This window comes from Euwallacea fornicatus, chromosome 8 (genome assembly GCF_040115645.1).
Source record: "Euwallacea fornicatus isolate EFF26 chromosome 8, ASM4011564v1, whole genome shotgun sequence".
Taxonomy (NCBI): domain Eukaryota; kingdom Metazoa; phylum Arthropoda; class Insecta; order Coleoptera; family Curculionidae; genus Euwallacea; species Euwallacea fornicatus.
In genome coordinates, this window is record NC_089548.1 from 1910052 (window position 1) to 1930214 (window position 20163).

The 20163-nt window shown below is 35.3% G+C and overlaps 1 protein-coding gene across 2 annotated transcripts; it reads right to left on the minus strand.

Annotated features, from left to right (window-relative positions):
* Positions 1–337: 337 nt before the first annotated feature.
* On the minus strand, positions 338–19775 carry Moe (Moesin). Of its 2 annotated transcripts, XM_066284908.1 has the most exons (10): positions 19617–19775; positions 17766–17805; positions 11626–11805; positions 4547–4821; positions 4264–4494; positions 4007–4209; positions 3815–3949; positions 3476–3762; positions 3168–3383; positions 338–1768 (listed from the first exon to the last, which is right to left on the minus strand). In XM_066284908.1, the coding sequence occupies exons 2-10, from the start codon at positions 17775–17777 to the stop codon at positions 1604–1606; spliced, it is 1704 nt and encodes a 567-aa protein (XP_066141005.1). In that variant the 5' UTR covers positions 17778–17805; positions 19617–19775; the 3' UTR covers positions 338–1603. The 2 variants fall into 2 exon arrangements, with proteins under 2 accessions (XP_066141005.1, XP_066141004.1); XM_066284907.1 differs by lacking the exons at positions 17766–17805; positions 19617–19775 and adding an exon at positions 15322–15659.
* Between the last annotated feature and the right edge of the window lie 388 nt (positions 19776–20163).

Sequence of the window (20163 nt, forward strand, 5' to 3'; positions counted from 1 at the left end):
AACATTATCAAAATGCCGCTCAAAACGATTCAGTGCTCGACACAGAGATTGAACAGACACATAGCGGAGACACGTTAAAAGTTTGAAAAAAAAAAATTGTAATATAACTCCAGCAATTACACATTCCTGTTTCTATAGAAATCGTCTACACGGACAGTGCTCAAAGGGCTGATAACATTGTTGCCCTGTTCAAAACATAAAATCTTCTAAACAAAATATTTTCAAAACGAATTACATTACAATTTTATTTTAGATTACAAAAGTACAGACGCTACATTATTATCAACATGTTGGGTTGGAACTTCATATTATCAAGAAGGCAAAAAAAATACTCAAGTTTCCTAATAAACATGTTTATTGATAACCCTATAGTATATAAATGAATAAGTAAACTGCTTTTAAACTACCCGAAATAATAATCATAAAACAATACAATTTTAACGGTCCCTCGCGAATAATAATAATAATAATAATAAACATCTAAACGGGAACCCAACGAATTAAAAAACAAAACTATTTGTTATTCGACATGAGGAAATGGAGACGTGCTTGAACCGGGACAGGACCCTCAACCTTACTGAGTAGCCTGGCGTTACTACAAATCTAAACAAAATCTCTTAAGGTTAATACAGAAAGGCAACATGGTATAGATTTGTCTATATACACAGAACTCTAGCAAAAGTTTATATAGAAAAATATGTATTAATTTTGTCACTTTATTAGTTCGTTATTTACAATGCACAAAGGAAGCTCTTAAGTAAATTTAACATGGTTAAAGATATAATTTGCACCAAATAATAAATTTAAAAGCAAATTCTAGGGATGTTCTGCCGAGGAACAGCCCCAGGTTTTGTAGTGCAACAGATCTAGAACAGTAATATAATAAGAGAGTGATAAGTAAAAGGAAACTACACCTAACGTTGACGGTTAAAAAATTCCAATTAGAACCGACGCGGTTCCTAAAATACTGCCTACATTATTAAAAATAAATACGGAGCAATGTAACGATCTAATACTTTACCGCGCACAATCTTAAGTCGAAATACATACTTACTATAATAAGAAATGCTATTATTTGATTAGTTTCAACGCCCTTTTACCATTAATGGCACTAAACTTAAAATGAAGACTACCGTCGAATGGAATGCGTTCATTTTTATTAAGTAAAATCGATAAGTATTAAAAAACAGAAAAAAACATAACATGAATACGCCAACGCAGATCTATTGAAAATATATTTTCATGCTTCTTGGAAATACGCATGTCTAAATTTAAAATAATGCTGATGGGTCTTAAAGTATTTAAGGCCACTTGTAACTTATACAGTTATCGAACACTCATGAAACATACAATAAAGAAGGGAAAATTGACTTACCCACAAGTGCCCATAAAACGGCGACCAAATAAACCAAAAAGCAGTTAACATTGAGCAAGTCAAATTTTGATCGTTAAGTTGCACATTGTGAAAAAGCTGTCGTACTAAAGGCTGCGCAGATTAAAAATGAACTGGTAGCAGCAGAAAAATTCCTTCAGAAAAATAATTCCAATTTTGGATTCAGTTAGTAGGTTGGTCGTAAATTAGGCTTATCGTGATTGTTTTCTTTTACATGTTCTCGAATTGGTCGACGCGACGTTTGGTATTGCCCTTACGGATCTCGCGAAGAGTCTTGTATTTGTCTCGTCCTTGGCGGACGTTCTCTCTGTGGATCTTATCCATGGCGGTTTCCTTAGTTTCATCCCGGGATTGAGCGAGGTCCTTCTTTAACGCCTGGAATGAACAAAAAAGGTAACGATTTTTTTGTTTTTTAAGCAACTTATATATGCGTAGTTCAATGCACAGCCATGTCAAATTTTGGGTTCAGCAGCAAACCTTATGAGATTCAGAAGTAGCTTAATTCCGAAAGGAGTGTCGTATTTGTACTATAAAGAAATAGTTGCTGTATGAGTCGGTGATTTGAACTTACTCAATTGTTGTGTAGTATTTCATTAGTGGTACTATTTTATCTAATTGCAGTTGATTCTTTAGCATTAACATTGAATTCATTGGAGGTTTTTTCCTTATGATAATGTGAATTGCATCACTCATTTAGCTCGATTTCAACTTCCTCATCTTAAGTTGCCAAGTTTTCAAAACAATGTGCAAAACCATTATTGTTTGAGCAACTGTAAGAGAGCTACGGCAATCATGCAAATGGTTTACCGCAGCGGTCTCTTTTTATAATCAGAACCTACAGAAAAAAATAAGCCAAATAATGAACTAATTGTTGCTATTTTCTTAGATTTGTTCATAAACTGGGAACTCCCGTTTGTTTGATCTCCCAAGAGTTGCATATTGGTTTTTTTTTGGTTTGGTATGTTTTTATTTTGATACATTTGGTTTTGTTAATTGGGCAGTTGGTACAACACAATCCATGCAATAATATTAGTCTATCAATATCTATTTAAACCATATTTTCACATGAGATTTGTGTGTATATCTGCTTTTAACATAATTTTATAATTAAAGACATTACTTGGCTATTAAATCATGAAAAATATAGTTCAATTACTGAAGAAAAACGTCTATAATTTGTAAGAAAAAATACAAACAACACGTAAAATACCTCTAATCTCTTTGTCTTGTGTTTGCACAACTTGCAACAAATTGGGCCCTGAAATGTGAGCTTGCTAAAATCAGGAAAGCCATTTTTATGGTGTGTCTCAAGTGAGTTCTACATGTATGGGTATGTTGAGTGCCCATACTTGTAGGCCCAATTTGGACCACACTATAAATGCCTTTTTTCCAACCGTCAACGATTGCTATTCAACTTACACACATTTCGAAACACTAAGAATTTCTCAGTAAGTTGCCACGTAATAAAAACAAAAACTTTAAAATTCCAATTATCGTTGCACTTTCTATGTCAAGAGCCTGGTATGGTATCCAATTTTGTCATAAGACAATTTTTACATGTTTCCCACAGAAAGTTTTCTTTTTAAAGGGTTCGATTTGGTAACCCAGCATTCATTTTAAAAGTACTAAAAAGTGGAAATTTTTTTTGTCTTCTTAAAATGCAGTTAATAATTGTCAAAACCCATAATGGAAAATTGAAAATTTGTATCCTTTTCTTCTCAAAAGCGGTGAAAGATAAAAAAGTTCGTTTTCTGTCACAGGAACGAAAACTCACCTGCAATTGATCTTGCAAACGTTCGTTACGTTCAGCTAACGTACGCCTATCTTCGATAGGATCCACGATGCTCTCGTCGGTGTTGAGATCTTTGCTCACATCTCCATTCACCATTTCATCATCCTCATCGTGGTTGTTCTCTTCCAGGTGACCTTTGGTCGCATTAGCCAGTTGTTGTAGTCTGAGCTCTTCTTCCTTGCGTCGAGCATTCTCAACCTTAAATATATTTATTATCTTAGTAAATTTTTTAGTTTAAATGGATTGCATGAAAAAAACGTAAAACAAAAAAAGGAAAAAGCAAAGTCTACCTCTTCCTGTAGCCGCTTAGTCTCCGAATCCTTAGCCTCGACCTCCTCCTTGATCCTTTGAACTTCCTGCTGTTTGGTCAGGATTTCGTCCTCAAGTTTCTGTCTCTCAGCAGCCTCCATATTTTTGCTTTCCTCCAGCCGCTCCATCATAGCTTGCAACTCGTTCTGCCGCTTCTCTAGCTCATCCTTTGCAGCTTGCAGCTGTCGCAGTTGCTCTTCCAGCCGGCGGATCATTTCCTGTGCTTCCTGGAGATTAGCTTGACTACGCTCCATCTCTTCTTGCATAGCTAAAAAAGAAATTGATGATTGAACCCAGAAAAAACCTAAACAAAATCTAACCCTTAAGCCTATCTTCATATTCTTGTTGTTTCTTTTCTGCCCTTTCGCGGGCAGCGATCTCGAACTGCAATTTCTCTCTTTGAGCCTGTTTGGCCAACTTTTCCTCTCTAGCTTGAGCTTTCATTTGCTGCACATCTGTAAAAAAGGCAGATTTAAGAGTACAGAAACCCAATACAGTGTTAATTGCCAAACCTATCGTATCGGGCTTTCTTCGTCGCATATAAAGTTCGTGGTTGCCCATACAGAGAGCCAAAATTCGTTTGTTGATCCTCACGCGTGGAGCGAAAAACACGAAATCCGGAGCCTTTTTGTCGATGGGCTTAATGATAAACTTACGATCATTGAATGAGATATTCCTGATCTCTGACCAAGGAAAACCGATCTTAGGAGTGAGCCTGCAGACATTTTTCTCTAAAACTGTACCCATATGGTGAAGAAAGGAAACTTACTGATCGTCTTTTTCATAAATATTGAGACCCAATGCGTCAACCCCTAAGTACAACTCTGTGCCCTTTTTGTTGCGAATCTCGAAATAATTAACCCCATACATTTCGAGGTCTTGAGCTATTTTAAGGTACTCCATCATGGCGTCCTCGCGCAACATTCCCCGGTGCTCCTTCCACCACGTCATTATACTATTCTCCCATTCTTCCTTTGACATTTTATGTTGGTCCATTACTCTAAATTACTAAACATAAAAAAAATCGTAAAAAAAAACGCTTGAAAACCTACCTCTGCGGCAGGAGTCGATCATTGGTCAAAAAACCAGGGCTGTGAGAGGCTTTATTGTAGTCTCCATGCCTGGCTTGGACGGCATAAGATGCTAAAAGCACGGAGGTCTCAGGAGGGCAGTAGATTTCGTCTGAGAGAATGGCGTTTTTTACTTGGAGGTAGAAGAGTCGAAGGGTGATGTCCTGGATTAGTTCTTCGGCAACGTCTTCCGGGTAAAATTTGGCACGGAACTTGAATTGAAGGGGGTTTTCTTTTTTGACGTCTTGGGCCATCACCTATAATCAAATAGGCCCATTGAGATGGTGATAAATTTATAGAACAAACTGAGTCATGGTACAACTAAATATGGCTTACACCGGAAATAAATAACAAATCTACATTTTTGGTCGGGTCGAAATTCCGTAAACCGGTCGGATTTTTTAAAATGGGTTTTAGTCGTATGAACGTGCGAATTTCAATAATATCTCATTCATTTTTTTTTATTCTCGAGTTCCAGAAAGTCTGAGGTAAACCTTGCCACTAGCTCAAGTCCACTTTGTTCCGTGCAGTTGTGCTCACATAGTTGGTTCAAGTTGCTTATAGCTGTTTTTCACTATCATTGATTATGCTTACATGGTATTTATTACAATCTCTGGAACTACGCAAATTAAAAAATGGATCACTACTAACAACGTTTACCTCAAAAAAGGTATAAAAATTGATTCCTCATAATTTGAATGGAAATATATACATAATTCAATTCATAATACACTCATAAGGTCAAATTAATCACCGAAAACGACCGATAGATCTACTTTGTCTAAAAAATTTCCTTTTTTATATTTTTTCCGCATTAGTTTTAAATTCTGAAATTAAAAAAATTCTTCGAGAATAAACGCAGCCAAATTCTCAACATTTTTCGATGTAGTTGTGTACGACGAGTAGCCTATCAAATGTTTTCTTTTACTATTATTGACTACGTTTACATGGTTTACAACGTGTGGACTAATGTTCAAACTAAACAATACAAGGTTTCTCGAAAAAGGAGACCCACCCACGAAGTTCAATTTCAATTTCCTGTTTTTCCTCATGGCTTCTACAGTTTTTGAAATATTACGTTGGAATTTGAAAATATGCAATTCGTTACAGTCTACGTAGGTGAACTGCTCTTCTTTGGAGGCTGAGCGAAGCCTCCTGCCTGAAACTTTGTCTTTAATCAGTAAAGCTTCATTACTGTTTTTGTTGCTTAATAAACTTTTAGGAGTTCGAGGTTTGAATGACTCAACTACACTCGTTTTCAACGTGAACCCTATTCATTAACTCAATAAATAGAAAAAACTACAATTCGCCAATTGAAATGCCATTAAGAAACAAATCACTATTCCACTACTAAACACTAATATCTGTGTCGTCAAAGATAAACTCTTTTTTGGGTTCGTTATTTATCTGCGGCGGCTCCCGCCAGCCTTAACAATACTAGAAGTTGGAGGAAGTGGTGATAACGTAAGGTTTCACTTTACGCATATTAAAATTCAGGTATTCAGATAAAACTAACACTAATCTGTATATTTTGTCTTTTTAGAGGTGCACAATGGTGCTGCCTTCATTCGGAGATACTGAAAGCTTATTTAAACGAAAAAAAAATTACAAATTTCCTGACAATAGAATCTCACGCTAAAACAAACAATTCTGCAAATTAATAACACTCCAACTATTAGATCATCTCGGACCAACCAATGCATTAGCATAATAAAGCTAATATTTGATTTCCAAATCGCACAATTCTGTGAATCGAGATACTAGTCGCTATTATATCAGGCACTCGGCATTTCAAATCAGTAGCAAATAGGCGACACGTAATAGGTACATGTGAGAAAATGGGTGTAGCAAGAACTGGAAACAAAGATGCCGGTTAGTACCGTTAAGGCCGGTCCTGTCCGAAGCATCATCTCGTAATATGTGATTGTAATGTAAATGCAGCAAGAGAGAGTATGTTTGAGGTCAAACGACCTTCGCTGCATACAGATGTATCGGTAAATGAGGCCTATGCATGAAGAAACTAAACGTCTGCTATTCAAAGGCCAGCCATGACTTGATGACGTAGATTTCTTGGAATCTCTAATTAAAATTCGCCATTATTGTGGTTACAAAACCATTAAAAACTGAAAATGCATAACGTTCATTTATTGATGCTGCCGACCCAACAGCCTACCTTCCACACCAAGTCGAACAAACAACGAAATCGAACCTACATGACCTTTGACTGAATGGTAACCGACAAGTGGCCATGCCAATTCAAGGTAGTCGCTAATTGCAGTTTTATATAAAAACCTCGTGTGATGTCTTGTTACGTAACTATGAAGATGCGAATTGTATGTGTAAAACTATTTGAAGCCAAAATTGATACCTTTGGAAGTGCTAATGGCCTCAGCATACGGCTATCGAATAGCTCTTGCTAATAATTGGGAAAAAAACCGTGCGGTGACTACACCGATATTAAAAATAGAATGGCGTGCAATGAGTAATTACACGGTTTGGTAATAAAATATCATGACTTGCATAGTACGCAATTGTTCATTAACGCATGAAGTGCGGTAATGCACTACTTACCACCTTCGTATCAGTGCGATAACGCACGCAAATCAAAATGTGAGTGACATGCGTGCGGTAAACCTTCGCGTGGATCTATAGAGATTTTACCGCACGCTGATATTCATTTATTTCAACGTTGTCAAAATAAATAAATAAGCGTCGCTAATTCATTTATTTTTCTTAAGGTATAGGCGATATGATATCTCAGATAGAATTGAGAATCTGCAGGGTGATAGTTCCAGTGGTATTCCACCAGTGGTGAGGGAACCAATGGATAATTAAATATTTTTGAACAAAAATATGGGATTTTTCGTGTTAAATTTCACCCCTCGTGGCAGGAAATTCCAGATCAAAAAATCACCTTGAATATCTCGCCAGTAACCACCCAGTACCAGCAACAACTTCATCTCATTTAAAATTCATTTCACAAAAAACCAAATTTTTTTTTGCTGAAAATTCCAGTTATTATCGCAAATAACTATTAAAACCCTAAAAAACGTGCTTCAGTTATCGATTATCCAGTACTGTTTGTTTGTACATGGACAATTTCCAATTATTCATACCTAATGACGTTTTCCACTTAACGCACCGTGGCAGGATACGTTAATTACCATCTTTGATTTATGCCACAACAACAATTTATAGAGCGATTGACATTTTTTAAACAAATCCTTATTGTGTGTCAGTAGGTAAGTAACTATACAAAGATGGTTACTTAGGAACTTCTTCAGAAGAATATATTAACAAATAGTTTTATTGACTTGTTCTACAAATCACAAGCTGTGTATTTTCAAAGCTTTTATGAATAAACATGGCACAATAAGAACATTTTTTAGTTGGCTGAGCACAGTCGTCAATGACCGTTATTCCGTTATGCGTTGAAGCAAAAAAAAATCAACCTGCACCGCTTGATGATATGAAATTTCATCGTCGGCTTTTACAGAATTCATCGCCGAAGAGAGGTATCCGGTGTTTCGTTTTTCTTCTATTTCCTTCATCTTTCGGGCCCGAAGCACTGAATTTCGAATGGTTTGGAGACGCTTTTCTGACAAAGAAATTTTCAACCAAACTATTCTAGTTATTAGTACTAAAAAAAAACCTAATAACCTACTTACCATTTCGCTATCGCTCCCAGCGCTGTCGTCGCTATCAACATTGGACGCATACTTATCTTTAAGACTTTTTAAGCATTTCGTGCACTTCAACTTTAAGGAATCCGGCTGCATGAAATTAATTTAATAAGATTTTTACTTAAGCAGTTTTTTTATCACGGAGTTAAATGAAGCTGTTAAAATTTTTCAAAAACGTTGCTGGGGGGTGGGGGGTTGGGAGCTGAGCCATGCCTAACTTACCAATAACTAAGTTTCCAGGCCTATCAAGCAGGAAGAATACTGATTAGTACAGTTACTAAATAAATTTACTAAAAATGCCTAAGTTATGACAACAATTTCTTTAATCGAGTTTAATCTAGTCGATAGATTACTAAAATTTGCAATAATATAATCACCTACTTAGATAATTCGCGTAGTTTGTCTGCGGTCGTTACCACAGACATATGACGCGACCATAGTCGGACCAATCAATGCTTGAGTCCCACAGTCAACTATGGATCAGGACAAATTGGTCTACAGCAGATATATACAGGCAAATTTACCTGAGTCTGATGAAAACCTAATTTTTTCCCAGTTTCCTTCGGCGAACCTCAACATTTTCTAGCAGAGCCCTGTTAACTTTATGTGTCACAGCTATAAAAGCCTATGACCCACCTCTGATATTAATCACGTTACTCTCAATTCGATTATCAATAGTTTAATCACATACCATGACCGTCCCTAATATATCTGGACTATTAATTGTTTTCATATTATTTTATTTTGATTTATTCAATCAATTATCGATTCAGTTACCAGGCTTATTGCGGAATTCCTTTATACGTATATAGATTTCCATATTTTATTACAGTCAAAAAGTTTCGCCGTTGATATTTTCAATGGCTGTAAAATCGTTTTCTAATAAATGCTTATGCTGTTGAATGTGAAGTTTCGTTGTTACGATAAATAACTACAACATTACAGAGAGTTAGATCACTACGCTATTTTCAAATCTTCTTCATGTAGTTGGTCTGCGCTCTGCTAGCGAGCCAATCAAATCAGAGCATTAGCTTCAAGGTGAATGATAGTCGAGGATAAACTGCTTTACGAACTTATGGATGCGGTTAAATATACCTACATTACATTATTTATAGTCCAAATTCATTGTTAATTTTGATTAACACGTCTTGATTGTATAGTTCAGGTTGTTCCTGAGCAAATATTATTTTGAATTGATGTTTCGAGTATTGGCCAATCTTAAACGCAAAATCGTATATTCACAATATTACTAGTCAGAGTAAAAATGGTAAGTTTTAATGAGATATTTTTCTGCGACTGTAAAATCCCATTTACTGCTCCTTTCTAATAAATGCAAATTCTAATAAATGCAGTTTAGATGTTTCTGTAATTAATAAGCATTTTCACGTTATAAACGTATCAATCGAAGTATTCAAGTTCAGTTTTGCTCATTAAAAGATGCAACTCAGTCCCATAATACATATTTTTTACTAATCAAAGTTGCAATGATTGCCAATATCGTAAAAAAATGGTTATTAATTGTTCCTTCGAAAGTAATGCACTGCTAATTTTTCATAAATAACACTAATCTATCTTTACCCAAGGCATCATAAGCAATAAACTTGAATTAAACATTAGGAACATCACATTACTTATACCAATTTCGAAACGGTAAATGCCTCATTTGTACGAGTTAAAAGGCAACACAGGGGAGTGAATTAATTCAATGCCCATGAATCACCATTAGGTAAACCCACTTGGGCATGGGTGTACTTCTAAATATTTAGCAAATAATGCGTGGGCATTGTTGTGTCTTATCAGAACACGATAGTACCCGGCTATTGCTAAGTCTGAGTGTACACATTTATCAATTTGGAATGTGGACACTGGCACATGTTGCGGATATTTTATTGTAGAAAGTTGAAAATGTACTGAGCCGACGAGGTAGGAATAAATGTGTATATATATTCCCCGTGTGGCGCGGTATTTAATAAATTTCCAAAAAATGGTGTCTAGACATTTCACTTGTTTGCATCTAAGAGAAAAACCTTCGGATTTTCATCAGAGTCTATGGGATTAGCCTCGAAAGGACGCCGTCGTTAAACCAAACAGGTTCGGAGGTAATGATTCATTTATCATGCACGAATGAATAATCTTCGCTTTACCGAATCGTCTATATCGCGTTTTAAGATTTTATGCCTTTTAAACCGGCCAATTTTAAAATGCATAGATATATTTAAGCGGAGATAAACTACACATTTTTCACATGATTATCACGAATTTTATCTGCTCCCATATAATCTGGCCGTGTATGATGTGCTAATTAAATGTCTATGCTGACGTAACCTGAATAAAATAAAGCTGCAGTAACAACGTACTAGTATTTCCATTTATTATGACTTATATATCCGGGTATTAGACCCACTTTTCGACGATACCATTAGATTATGGATTTATGTTTGTTCCTCCGAAATCTCGGTTAACACCAGTTTCGGCTGTTTCAAACATTCTTCATAATAATGAATTTGCCTATTTTTATAATGTACCGTGTTATTTGTCGAACGTGGCAACCTGAGAACAAGATAATGACATATTTGCGAAATGGTAATTATAGTGCGAAATAAATTATCTGGGTTCGTTAAGGAAAACGTGACTTTTCCCATTGCTAACTAAAACTAAGAGACTGTGAATAAATCAGTTAGTCTAGGTTACTTTGGTTTTTACAAATAACGGATACAATGTAACAAAAAAACATGAACATGTTCAATTTTTCGATGGAAATTTGATTCGAATGAGAAACCTTGACAAGGCAATGTCATCATTACTTAACGCAAATAGGCACCTTTCTTTCAATGACCGACTTCTCATTAATCCTATTTATCAATGTAAATAATCGGCAATTAATAATGATGAATTTTACAGTGATTTGTAGTTCCAGGCAGAATAAATAAAGAATAAACATGACTAATTTGTCTGGAAAACTTCTAGAATACCCGCATTATTGTGTGCACACAACATGCCCAGTCGTCTTCCAAAGTGCTCAGTCATTTATACGTATCTGACATCATCATTATAATCACCCACCCGGGTCTGGAAGTCTATTTCCGTCCCATCAATGAATCGTATGCAAATAACATACGATGCAATCGGCAACTGTGGCCGGTGGACTTATCAAAAGCTATTTAGTACATGTTACAAAAATTGTATTTTTCGGCAGAACTGCTGGATGACATTTATTTGTTCGCAGTTTCCTGTGATAATTTGAAATCGTTTGCTTAGATATAAAACTTCCACGTTTTAGGCTAGCTTAACATTGGCCTAATTGGTAGCTTATCAAAGGAGTGCTTGGCAGGGTCACTATCAAGACGTTACGCTTAGCAAAATAAAAAAAGAAACTACCTTTCTGTACAGTTTGACCCACGTCAGATCCCCCTTGGAGTCCGTATATTGGAGCCCGAAGAACCAGACTTCTCGAAGACCAATGGTCTTCACCACCTGATCGAACAGTTGCTTTCCGGATGTGGACTGTTGGATCGCGAATTCCAGTTCCGCGTCCATAGTCGTCACCCGCACGTTCATCTAGAAAAAACAAATTCCCTTCAACAATAGGAAATTACATAAGGAAACTTCTTGGTAAAATTTATCTAATCGAACTAAAACTAAATAATAAAATGTGCAACATTCTAAACTGAATTCAATTAAAAAAATCAAAACCGACATGAGATACTACTAATTATTAAAAAAAATTGAGCAGTTAAATTCCCCATTCAGGTTTCCACTGACAACATTGTTCAAGCAAAATGCAAATTTTTTCCCATCAAAATTAACATCATATGTTAAGTAAGCATTTTTTAATTAAAGTACGTACCACCTCAATGGATATAAATTAAAAACAATTTTCCTCGAGGTCGATTTAATGATTTAGTTGTCACTGGCAGGTCAGTTCCCAGGCCTTCCTTTTGGACTTTCGTAAATGGGCAAGGATGGATTGCAATTATTTTCGGCCAAAATATCTTTGATGAATGTGCAAAATTGGCACAAAAACGGACATCGGGGGGAATTAAGAACAGACGAGTTGAAGGAAATTCTAATCATTTATTTTCTAGCTGTATCGAGGTGAAAATCAATGGCCAAGATATGTACGTTCATAAACACGACATTATTCAAATAAAACCAGTTTTTTAATAACAGGTCTGACAACCTCGTGTAGTTTGTCTGCGGTCGCCACGAGAGATGCACGAGTCCGCCCATCAAGCGAAAGACTTTTAGAAAACCTTTGGGAGAGTCTTAAAAAACAAACTAAAATCAACATTGTCACGACTGATTTTTTGACCTTGACTGACTGAAATTCCAATCAATAACTACGAACCTAAAATTCCAAAAAAGGCGGTAAGAATATGTAGAATTTGGTTCATTTAAATTCTCATCCAAATATAACTCGTGCATCGACAATTTGATACAATTTTAGACCAAAATGCATTCATGCAGACTGAATCAGAAAAACACTCGTGCACACAGTCGTACTTTTTTTTATCCCAAATTACATTTATGCATATTGCCCTATAATTTATCCGTAATTTTCAAACCTCGTGCATGCACATTCGTGCAAGAAGGTAAGTAAGTTATTACTTCACTTTAAGATAACTTCTCTTATACTTTTAATTACATTCGTTACATGGATGTTAATGGTGCTAGCTCTTTTCTGTGCCACTGTGAATAAATTAAAAACTATTTTGTTCAAGGTCAATTAATCATTCTTAGATTTGGAAATTAGACACCTGTAACAAAAATATGGGCGAAACGGGTCTTCTTGAGCTGGTGCGAAGTTCATTAATAATACGAATTAAGTCAAGTAAATCAATAATGCTTTGCAATAAAATGGAAAGCAAAGGTTGCCATTGACAAATTGGAAGACCCGCCAAACTTCTTTTCCCTATAAGTGGACTGCAGCGTATATTATTTCTTCCAACGTTTTCACATTTTTTCTAATTTTTCCCTTCCCACTTTGATCCTTCATCGCCGGGATCCAGTTTCGAACCGGGACGAAGGAAGTTTGCACTTCCAGCCTGGACCGACGGGGTCTGGTTTTCGGGCCTGGAAGGCCGGGGATTCCCAGAGATTTATTTAATGACTTTAATACAATCGCAAGAGATTGTGCCTCTATACATAACATGGAACCGGAATAAACCATTGTTTATCGGATACAAAGCGATGATTGGATATAGTGTTGCAGCAAAAACAATCGCTTTGTATGGCATCACTATAATGTCCAAAATAATTCGGTTGAAGTGCTTTTTTAATATTATCGGTTTTTTGCTTGTAATATGATGGAAGTAGAAACTGATGATGTCATGTTAATGATTGCCAATAACAGCTATTATTATTTGGCAAAACCTGCTAATTGTAAGACAAACTTTTATTGTAGGACTTAAAGTAATATATGATTATATTCGATATGAATGTGTTGTAGTTGCAAGTCGTCTCTGGTACAACGTGCGATGAAATAAATAAAAAAACTTCTAGAATAAAAGTTTCTACCTAAAATGCATCAAACCGGGTTCCAAAGCATTCTAAGAGATTTTTTACTTGATCATCCCTTATAGTGTGCCTAAAATCAGGATACACTCTAGAATTTTTTTTTAATATTATTTAAAGGCTTTTAATAATAAATTTCATATTAATATTGCAGACAAAAAACTTGGTATTTTCTCCTATGCAAGACAGTGTAATAGTGGTATTATCAGTAATTTAAAATTAAATTTTAAATTACTGATTATCTTTCAGTGTTAAAACACGATTTTTAAAATTGCCCACTTGACGCCTCAACGCGTCCGTATATCGGATACTTTGTATAAGATCCTCCTCTCTGTAAGATAATTTTCCTAAAAATATTTACCATTCGTATAAGTATCCAGTTATAAATTAGACTACCTCCAGTGCTGTTAGCAACGTGAATCAAAAAATCTATTCTGCTCTAAGGGCCAATAGACTATAGTCCGGACAACTTTACCAAGAGGATAGTACTTGAGATAATACTTATGGAAATTTCGAAATGAAGGTAGAGCATTTGTGAATTATATGATTTTCATTAAAATTATCGTTCAGGTAAAGTTACTAGAACATTGATCTTGGTAATGACCTTGAACTATCAGCGTCAAACTGTAATTTGAACAGTTAAGCCTTAGCTATAGGGGGCTACAGAGGATTTCATCACAAAATCTGGATTTATCGTGTTATCACATACCATAGACATTTTGTCTTGGACTTGACTATTGACTAAAGTTGGATTTAAACATGCATAAATTGTTCACGCTGGTGTTTTGTACGTGTAAGCCGGTAAATTTTCAAATTTCAGTAAACTAGCGCCAATACTTCGTGCAGATAAAAAGCATTAGGACTTTTTGACGCCAATAAACCATGCACCATCAAATCCTGTTTGACATAAAGCAGTAAATTTACGTCATCACTTTGGATTTCACTGGCTAGGGCACATTTATTAATGCGATGTCAATTTTTAACTACAAGCTAATCTTCATAGAAACGTTCAAATAGGAACGGGATATTGGGGAGACTGTTGGATAAAACAAACGATTTCTTCTCAAGTTGGTACCAAGTAAACTGTTTTTCATTTTGCCAAAAAATGACTAAGAACGTAAACACGTTATTTTACCGCCTGTACTGCGTAACTTAAAAAAGATTGTTTTTGCTATTTGGGCGGAAAAATTAATAATTCATCTTAAAGTGTGTATTTTTTTTTTGTATTATGTCACTGTTACAGCAAATCAGTAAACATTAAGGCCGAGTTGTTTAATCCTGGTTTAAATTTGATTCGATTAAAACCGAGTCTCGTAAATTATGACGTCCATAAGGAATGCATTGCTGTCACAATAATTATAATCTGATATAAACAAATTATTTTTGCGTAATCGTATATACGGGAGTCGGGATTCAGCAGAACCGAGTTTAAGCAATGATTCAATCATTCAGTTACAATATACTTTTAAAATACACGTTTAAAACAACTGTAGTCATTTTATTTGGTTTTAAACTTCAATTCGAGTTACTTCTAAACGTTAATACTCCAACTGAACTCACCAATTTACTGGACACCATTTTGACCCTGACGAAAACCACTGTATCCGGTGCTCTGTAAGTACCAACTACACTGGCCTAGGTAATCCTACACTCCTACACAATAAACTATTATCAAAGTCCTACTATCGACGATAATAGTCAAACCTATCAAAATTCGTTTGAATTGTAACGCGGTACGCTTTGGACTGAAAATAATACAGCTAAGTAACCGTCAGTCCAGGTCCAGCATTGAAATACATACAAAATTTAAACGGTAACCGCCAACCAAAGGCAAGCTGGTGGTCATATCGTTCACCCATAAACCATCTTTACCATGGGTAAGACAAGGAGAGAAGTGCGCTCAGGGGCCATATGTTAGGTAAAAGAACACATTGGTTGGGTGCAAAGGGGACCGTAGCCGCAAACAACCAGCACATGTTGACCGCCCAACCAATGGCGGAACGATGATAATTTTTAAAGTAGTCGAGATAATTGAGACTGGCGATGTTGCCACCAATAATTGATATACCGGATGACAATAGAAACTGCCACTCTTTTGCTATTTTTCTGCATTAAATGTTACGTTATTTCTGAACCGAAACTGATCAGTTTTGAAATTTAAATTGTACACCTTATATATTTTGGTTTTAGCCGATCGTTTAATTACGAAAAGATGATTTTGGAGTTCTTTTAATGTATTTTTATTTAAATTCAAATTCAAAATACTGTTAAATCTAAAATTTCAAAAAACATAGAATGTTCCAATTAAAAACCAAAAGTGGTCAGTTTCGGTTAAGCCGGAAATAACGTAATATTGAGAACTATCCCGATTAATTCCTAATCTTGTTTTGCACAAAGGGTCCAAATTTCAAAATTTCATATAAGATAACAAAAAAGTTACAGGGTGTACCCAGATTTTGTTTCCTTTTTCTGTTTTTTGAAACTCCTCATGGTACGACTCTGTTTTTTTTTTATTTCAGCTATAAGACGTCAACTATCGCGTTGTATAGACAATTTAAGTATATTCAAGTAGAATAATGTAAGTCGTGTACGTTGCTATTTAGGCCTCCAGGTATATTAAAAGAATAACCTTCGGTTTTTCCATACGTTGCTAAAAAAAATTTAACACTCTTGTTGGACAGCTTGGATTTTTCTAATTGCACTTATAACAGAAAGATTTTCTGTAAAAATCTGAAAACCAGTAGCAAATATGGTTTTCATTAGTTACATAAAATTTTCCCAACTTTTCTTATCCGATAACAGTTACATCTATTCCATTATCACGCATAGCATTTTGTAGATATATAGGCTTTCAAATCCCTTTAAAATCATTGGCTTATTTCGAACGAATTTTAATATTTTTCTCTTTTTACTATCTTCTTCAAGCCTTTCATGGAAAGATCATGGATTTTCATAATCTCATTTGAAAGGACGGTTTTTAAAACAACTTTTAAAAATTGTAAATTTCAGAAAAATAAGTGACATATATTTTTTCTCAAAAATTCCATGGGGAATTTTCAAAAAGTGACAGAGATACTTTATTTTTTAATTTTTATGAATGTCTTTTTGTTCATCCTTATTCCCATTAGACGCGTTTTAACATGTGGTTGGTTGCGAAAACCGAAGTCCACCTTCTGCTAATACTTATTCACCCATATTGTATTTACTGTAAAGCGGACCTCATAAGCCTTTTGATTGTTGATTGGAACACACACAGACTGCTATATTCAACATGGAGATCTGGTCCCAAGTTGACAGTATGGCAACCGTGTTGATCTCTTATGTAGGTATAGATAAACCACCTGACAATAAATGCCGATGATCTCGAACCACCTGTTTGTATAGTTGAGCCAAGTTAAGCGCAGAAGTAGGCAATGACAATATTTCTACATTATTATTGTCGGCTTTACCTGATTGATTGCGTCTATATTTATTTTGTTTTTTGCAAATTTTGCTTTAAATTGAAGCTTGTTAACCATCGATAATGAATTTATGCCATGAAACTTGGCAAAATTGTTAGCCTCATGTAACTTACCGCAGACTCATTCCCTGCATCAGGGGTTTTCTTGAAAAATCTTTTGGGAACTACACATTTCCACCAGCCAGTTTTCTTCTTAAATAAGACCATTATCCAAAATATTAACAAAAAAACAACTAAAATAGTAGGGCAAAACGCAAACTCTGAAATAACCCGGCACACTGGAGAAACTATTTTACAAAAAGTGTTCTAGATTGTTTCATTTTATAACCTGACATACCTACTTGGCTGGAAGAATACATATTTGAACAGAGGCCTACGAACGCACATATTTATACACAGATAAGTCTCAGTGCGATACTGTAAGAACAGAAACTAGGAAATAATTTAATTCTATAAAACATAACCTGTTAAACTAAATTTTGACCTTAATGAAGGAAATAAAATGGGAAATAATAGAGGATATTTTTAGGGAGCAATTTTGTACCTGTTTCGGCATCTTGAAAGTCGTCTATGGGTTCCCACACCTGAAATGAAACAAAATATTATGTAATTTTTCAATGATTCACTTAAAACAACAGTTAATGTAGCTCTAAGGCGGTGTTGTACAATCAATGTTCAAACGTTGATTTAGCGTAACAAAAACTGTTCTTCAAGCATCCCATAAAAATAGTATTTCTGTCAAATTAATTTCATTTATGACACTATACTATTCTTATGGAGTAGTTATATGAGGGGCAAAATGTCAATATTTCAAAAATCACAAAATGACTAACTCTAATATGCTGTGGATGATGGATTTGTATCTGTATAGGAAAGTTCCAAATTTCTAGTGATTTAAGTCGGATCAGGTTTAAACTGAGACTCTGACATTTTCAAGATAAAATCAAGCTTCTAAGGACTAATTAGATGACTCATATAACATAAGCTAATGTACTATTGACAATATAACTCTATCTCTCAAAAGTTCAATTATATATATATTATGAAATGCCCTTCTAGAGTTCTGGAGGCACTTCAATTTCTATCTTCAGATCACTAAAGAGAATCATTCCAAGCGTTTTTTGCCTGGGAGGAGCACAGTCATGCCACCCATATTTTTCTCAATTATACAATAATCTTACCATTCCTTCAATATTCGTTTTGGCGCTACCATTGTTTGTCAGCAAAAGCAGCTCATTATTTAGAACAAACGCTGATGAATATGCACAAACACGACAATAATAACCAGTAATGAAGATGTGCCACACATTCTTCCTCACCACAATACTTTTTTTGAAAAAAAGCCCTAGATGTGGGACACGAAGAGCTTATAACTTGTTACCTGTCAAACCCCATTATATTTGAAATGACATGTGAGGGTTTTTCTACTTGAAAAAAAATATTATATTCTTTTCAATTTACTATTTGAACTACTTCGTATATAGTTAATTCTGTAATGTTGTAACACTCCGTTTCTAATGTTGCTGTGTCATTATTGTAGGATGTTGATTAAACCAATTGCTCTTTAGCATCAAACGTCTGACAGATAGATAACAGTTAATAAGTCTATTAAAGAGATTACTCTGACATTTCAAGGCCTAATTGGATTTGTATTAATAATCACCCTTTATACATATCAATTTATAAATAGACATTTTTAAAGAAAATGACGATTTTTTTCTTGTTTAGGGGAATAATGATATTTTGACAAAATGGGATCTCACCCTTTAGAGAATGAGTAAATAATGAAATGAAACAAATGGGCAGCAGTTACACCACAGTATGGCACCTACTTGGCGACGTTAAAAAAACAGGTTTTCCACATTATTAGGTCTCATGATGTGGACAAATTGGTTAGTTATACCATGTCACAGTTTTTACCGCGCCTCAAGGCTCTAACTGCTAATTAAACATGGGTTATTATTTTAATAATTGTAGATAAGAGTCTATAGGTATCTTTAACTCTATTGCAACTTGCTATAAGTAAAACCCTAGTAGGTGTCACTTTGGTTCGAGCGGGCAATTGAACGCCCATGACCAGCTAAAATATTCTAACATTAGGAGGTACCTGCTGAGTCTACATTCCATCAGTGAAGACTTTGCGAGGGTTTTTAACCCTTAAGGCCTAAGCCCTAAATTCTAAAGGTTAGCAAGTGATTATTTATTAATTAAGAAATCAAGCAGAAACACGACAAAAAGTTGCCATCACCACCTGATATCACAGTTAATTTTGTTCAACAGAACATTCTTTGAATTTTTAAGCAAGAAGGCCATGAAACCTGCTGCCGGCACTTGTTTACTATAATGGCGCTCCAAGGAATAATATCATGCAAGTCCCAGTCACCATAGTACTTACCGGTAAAAAATAAATATTCAAAGAGTTAACAGGTATCCCGACCACCACATGAACCCGAAATTAGAGGGTTTTTAATTGCCACACACACCCTTCGCGCACAACGAAACTTTAACGTGACAAAAGACAAAAGTACAAATTACAAGCTGTCAAGATTGGTTTCGATCTACAATCTGAAGAAAAAACAACTGCAAGGAGAGCTTAAAAGCCTCGACGAGAGAGAGCAGCACCTTGTTAATTAAATGAAAGACATTGTATGACGTTGAGAGCTATTGATTGGGTATGAGTCAACTATATCAACGTGCAACTCTTAGGGTATCTGCTGAATGATCCGTCAAATAGAATAGAATTTGAGTGTAGAATGAGGACATTATTGCTCCCTGTGTGACGCTCAGGCATTAAGTTTTAAACAGGTGAAAGTGGGCATTGTTATACGTTTGTCAAATGCATTGTGGCTCCATCTTTTAAGCCGAGTACAGAAACGAAAATCTGTCTTCCAGAGTAGGATGCATTGTTGTTATTTTATGCGTTTGGAAATTTCACATTTCAT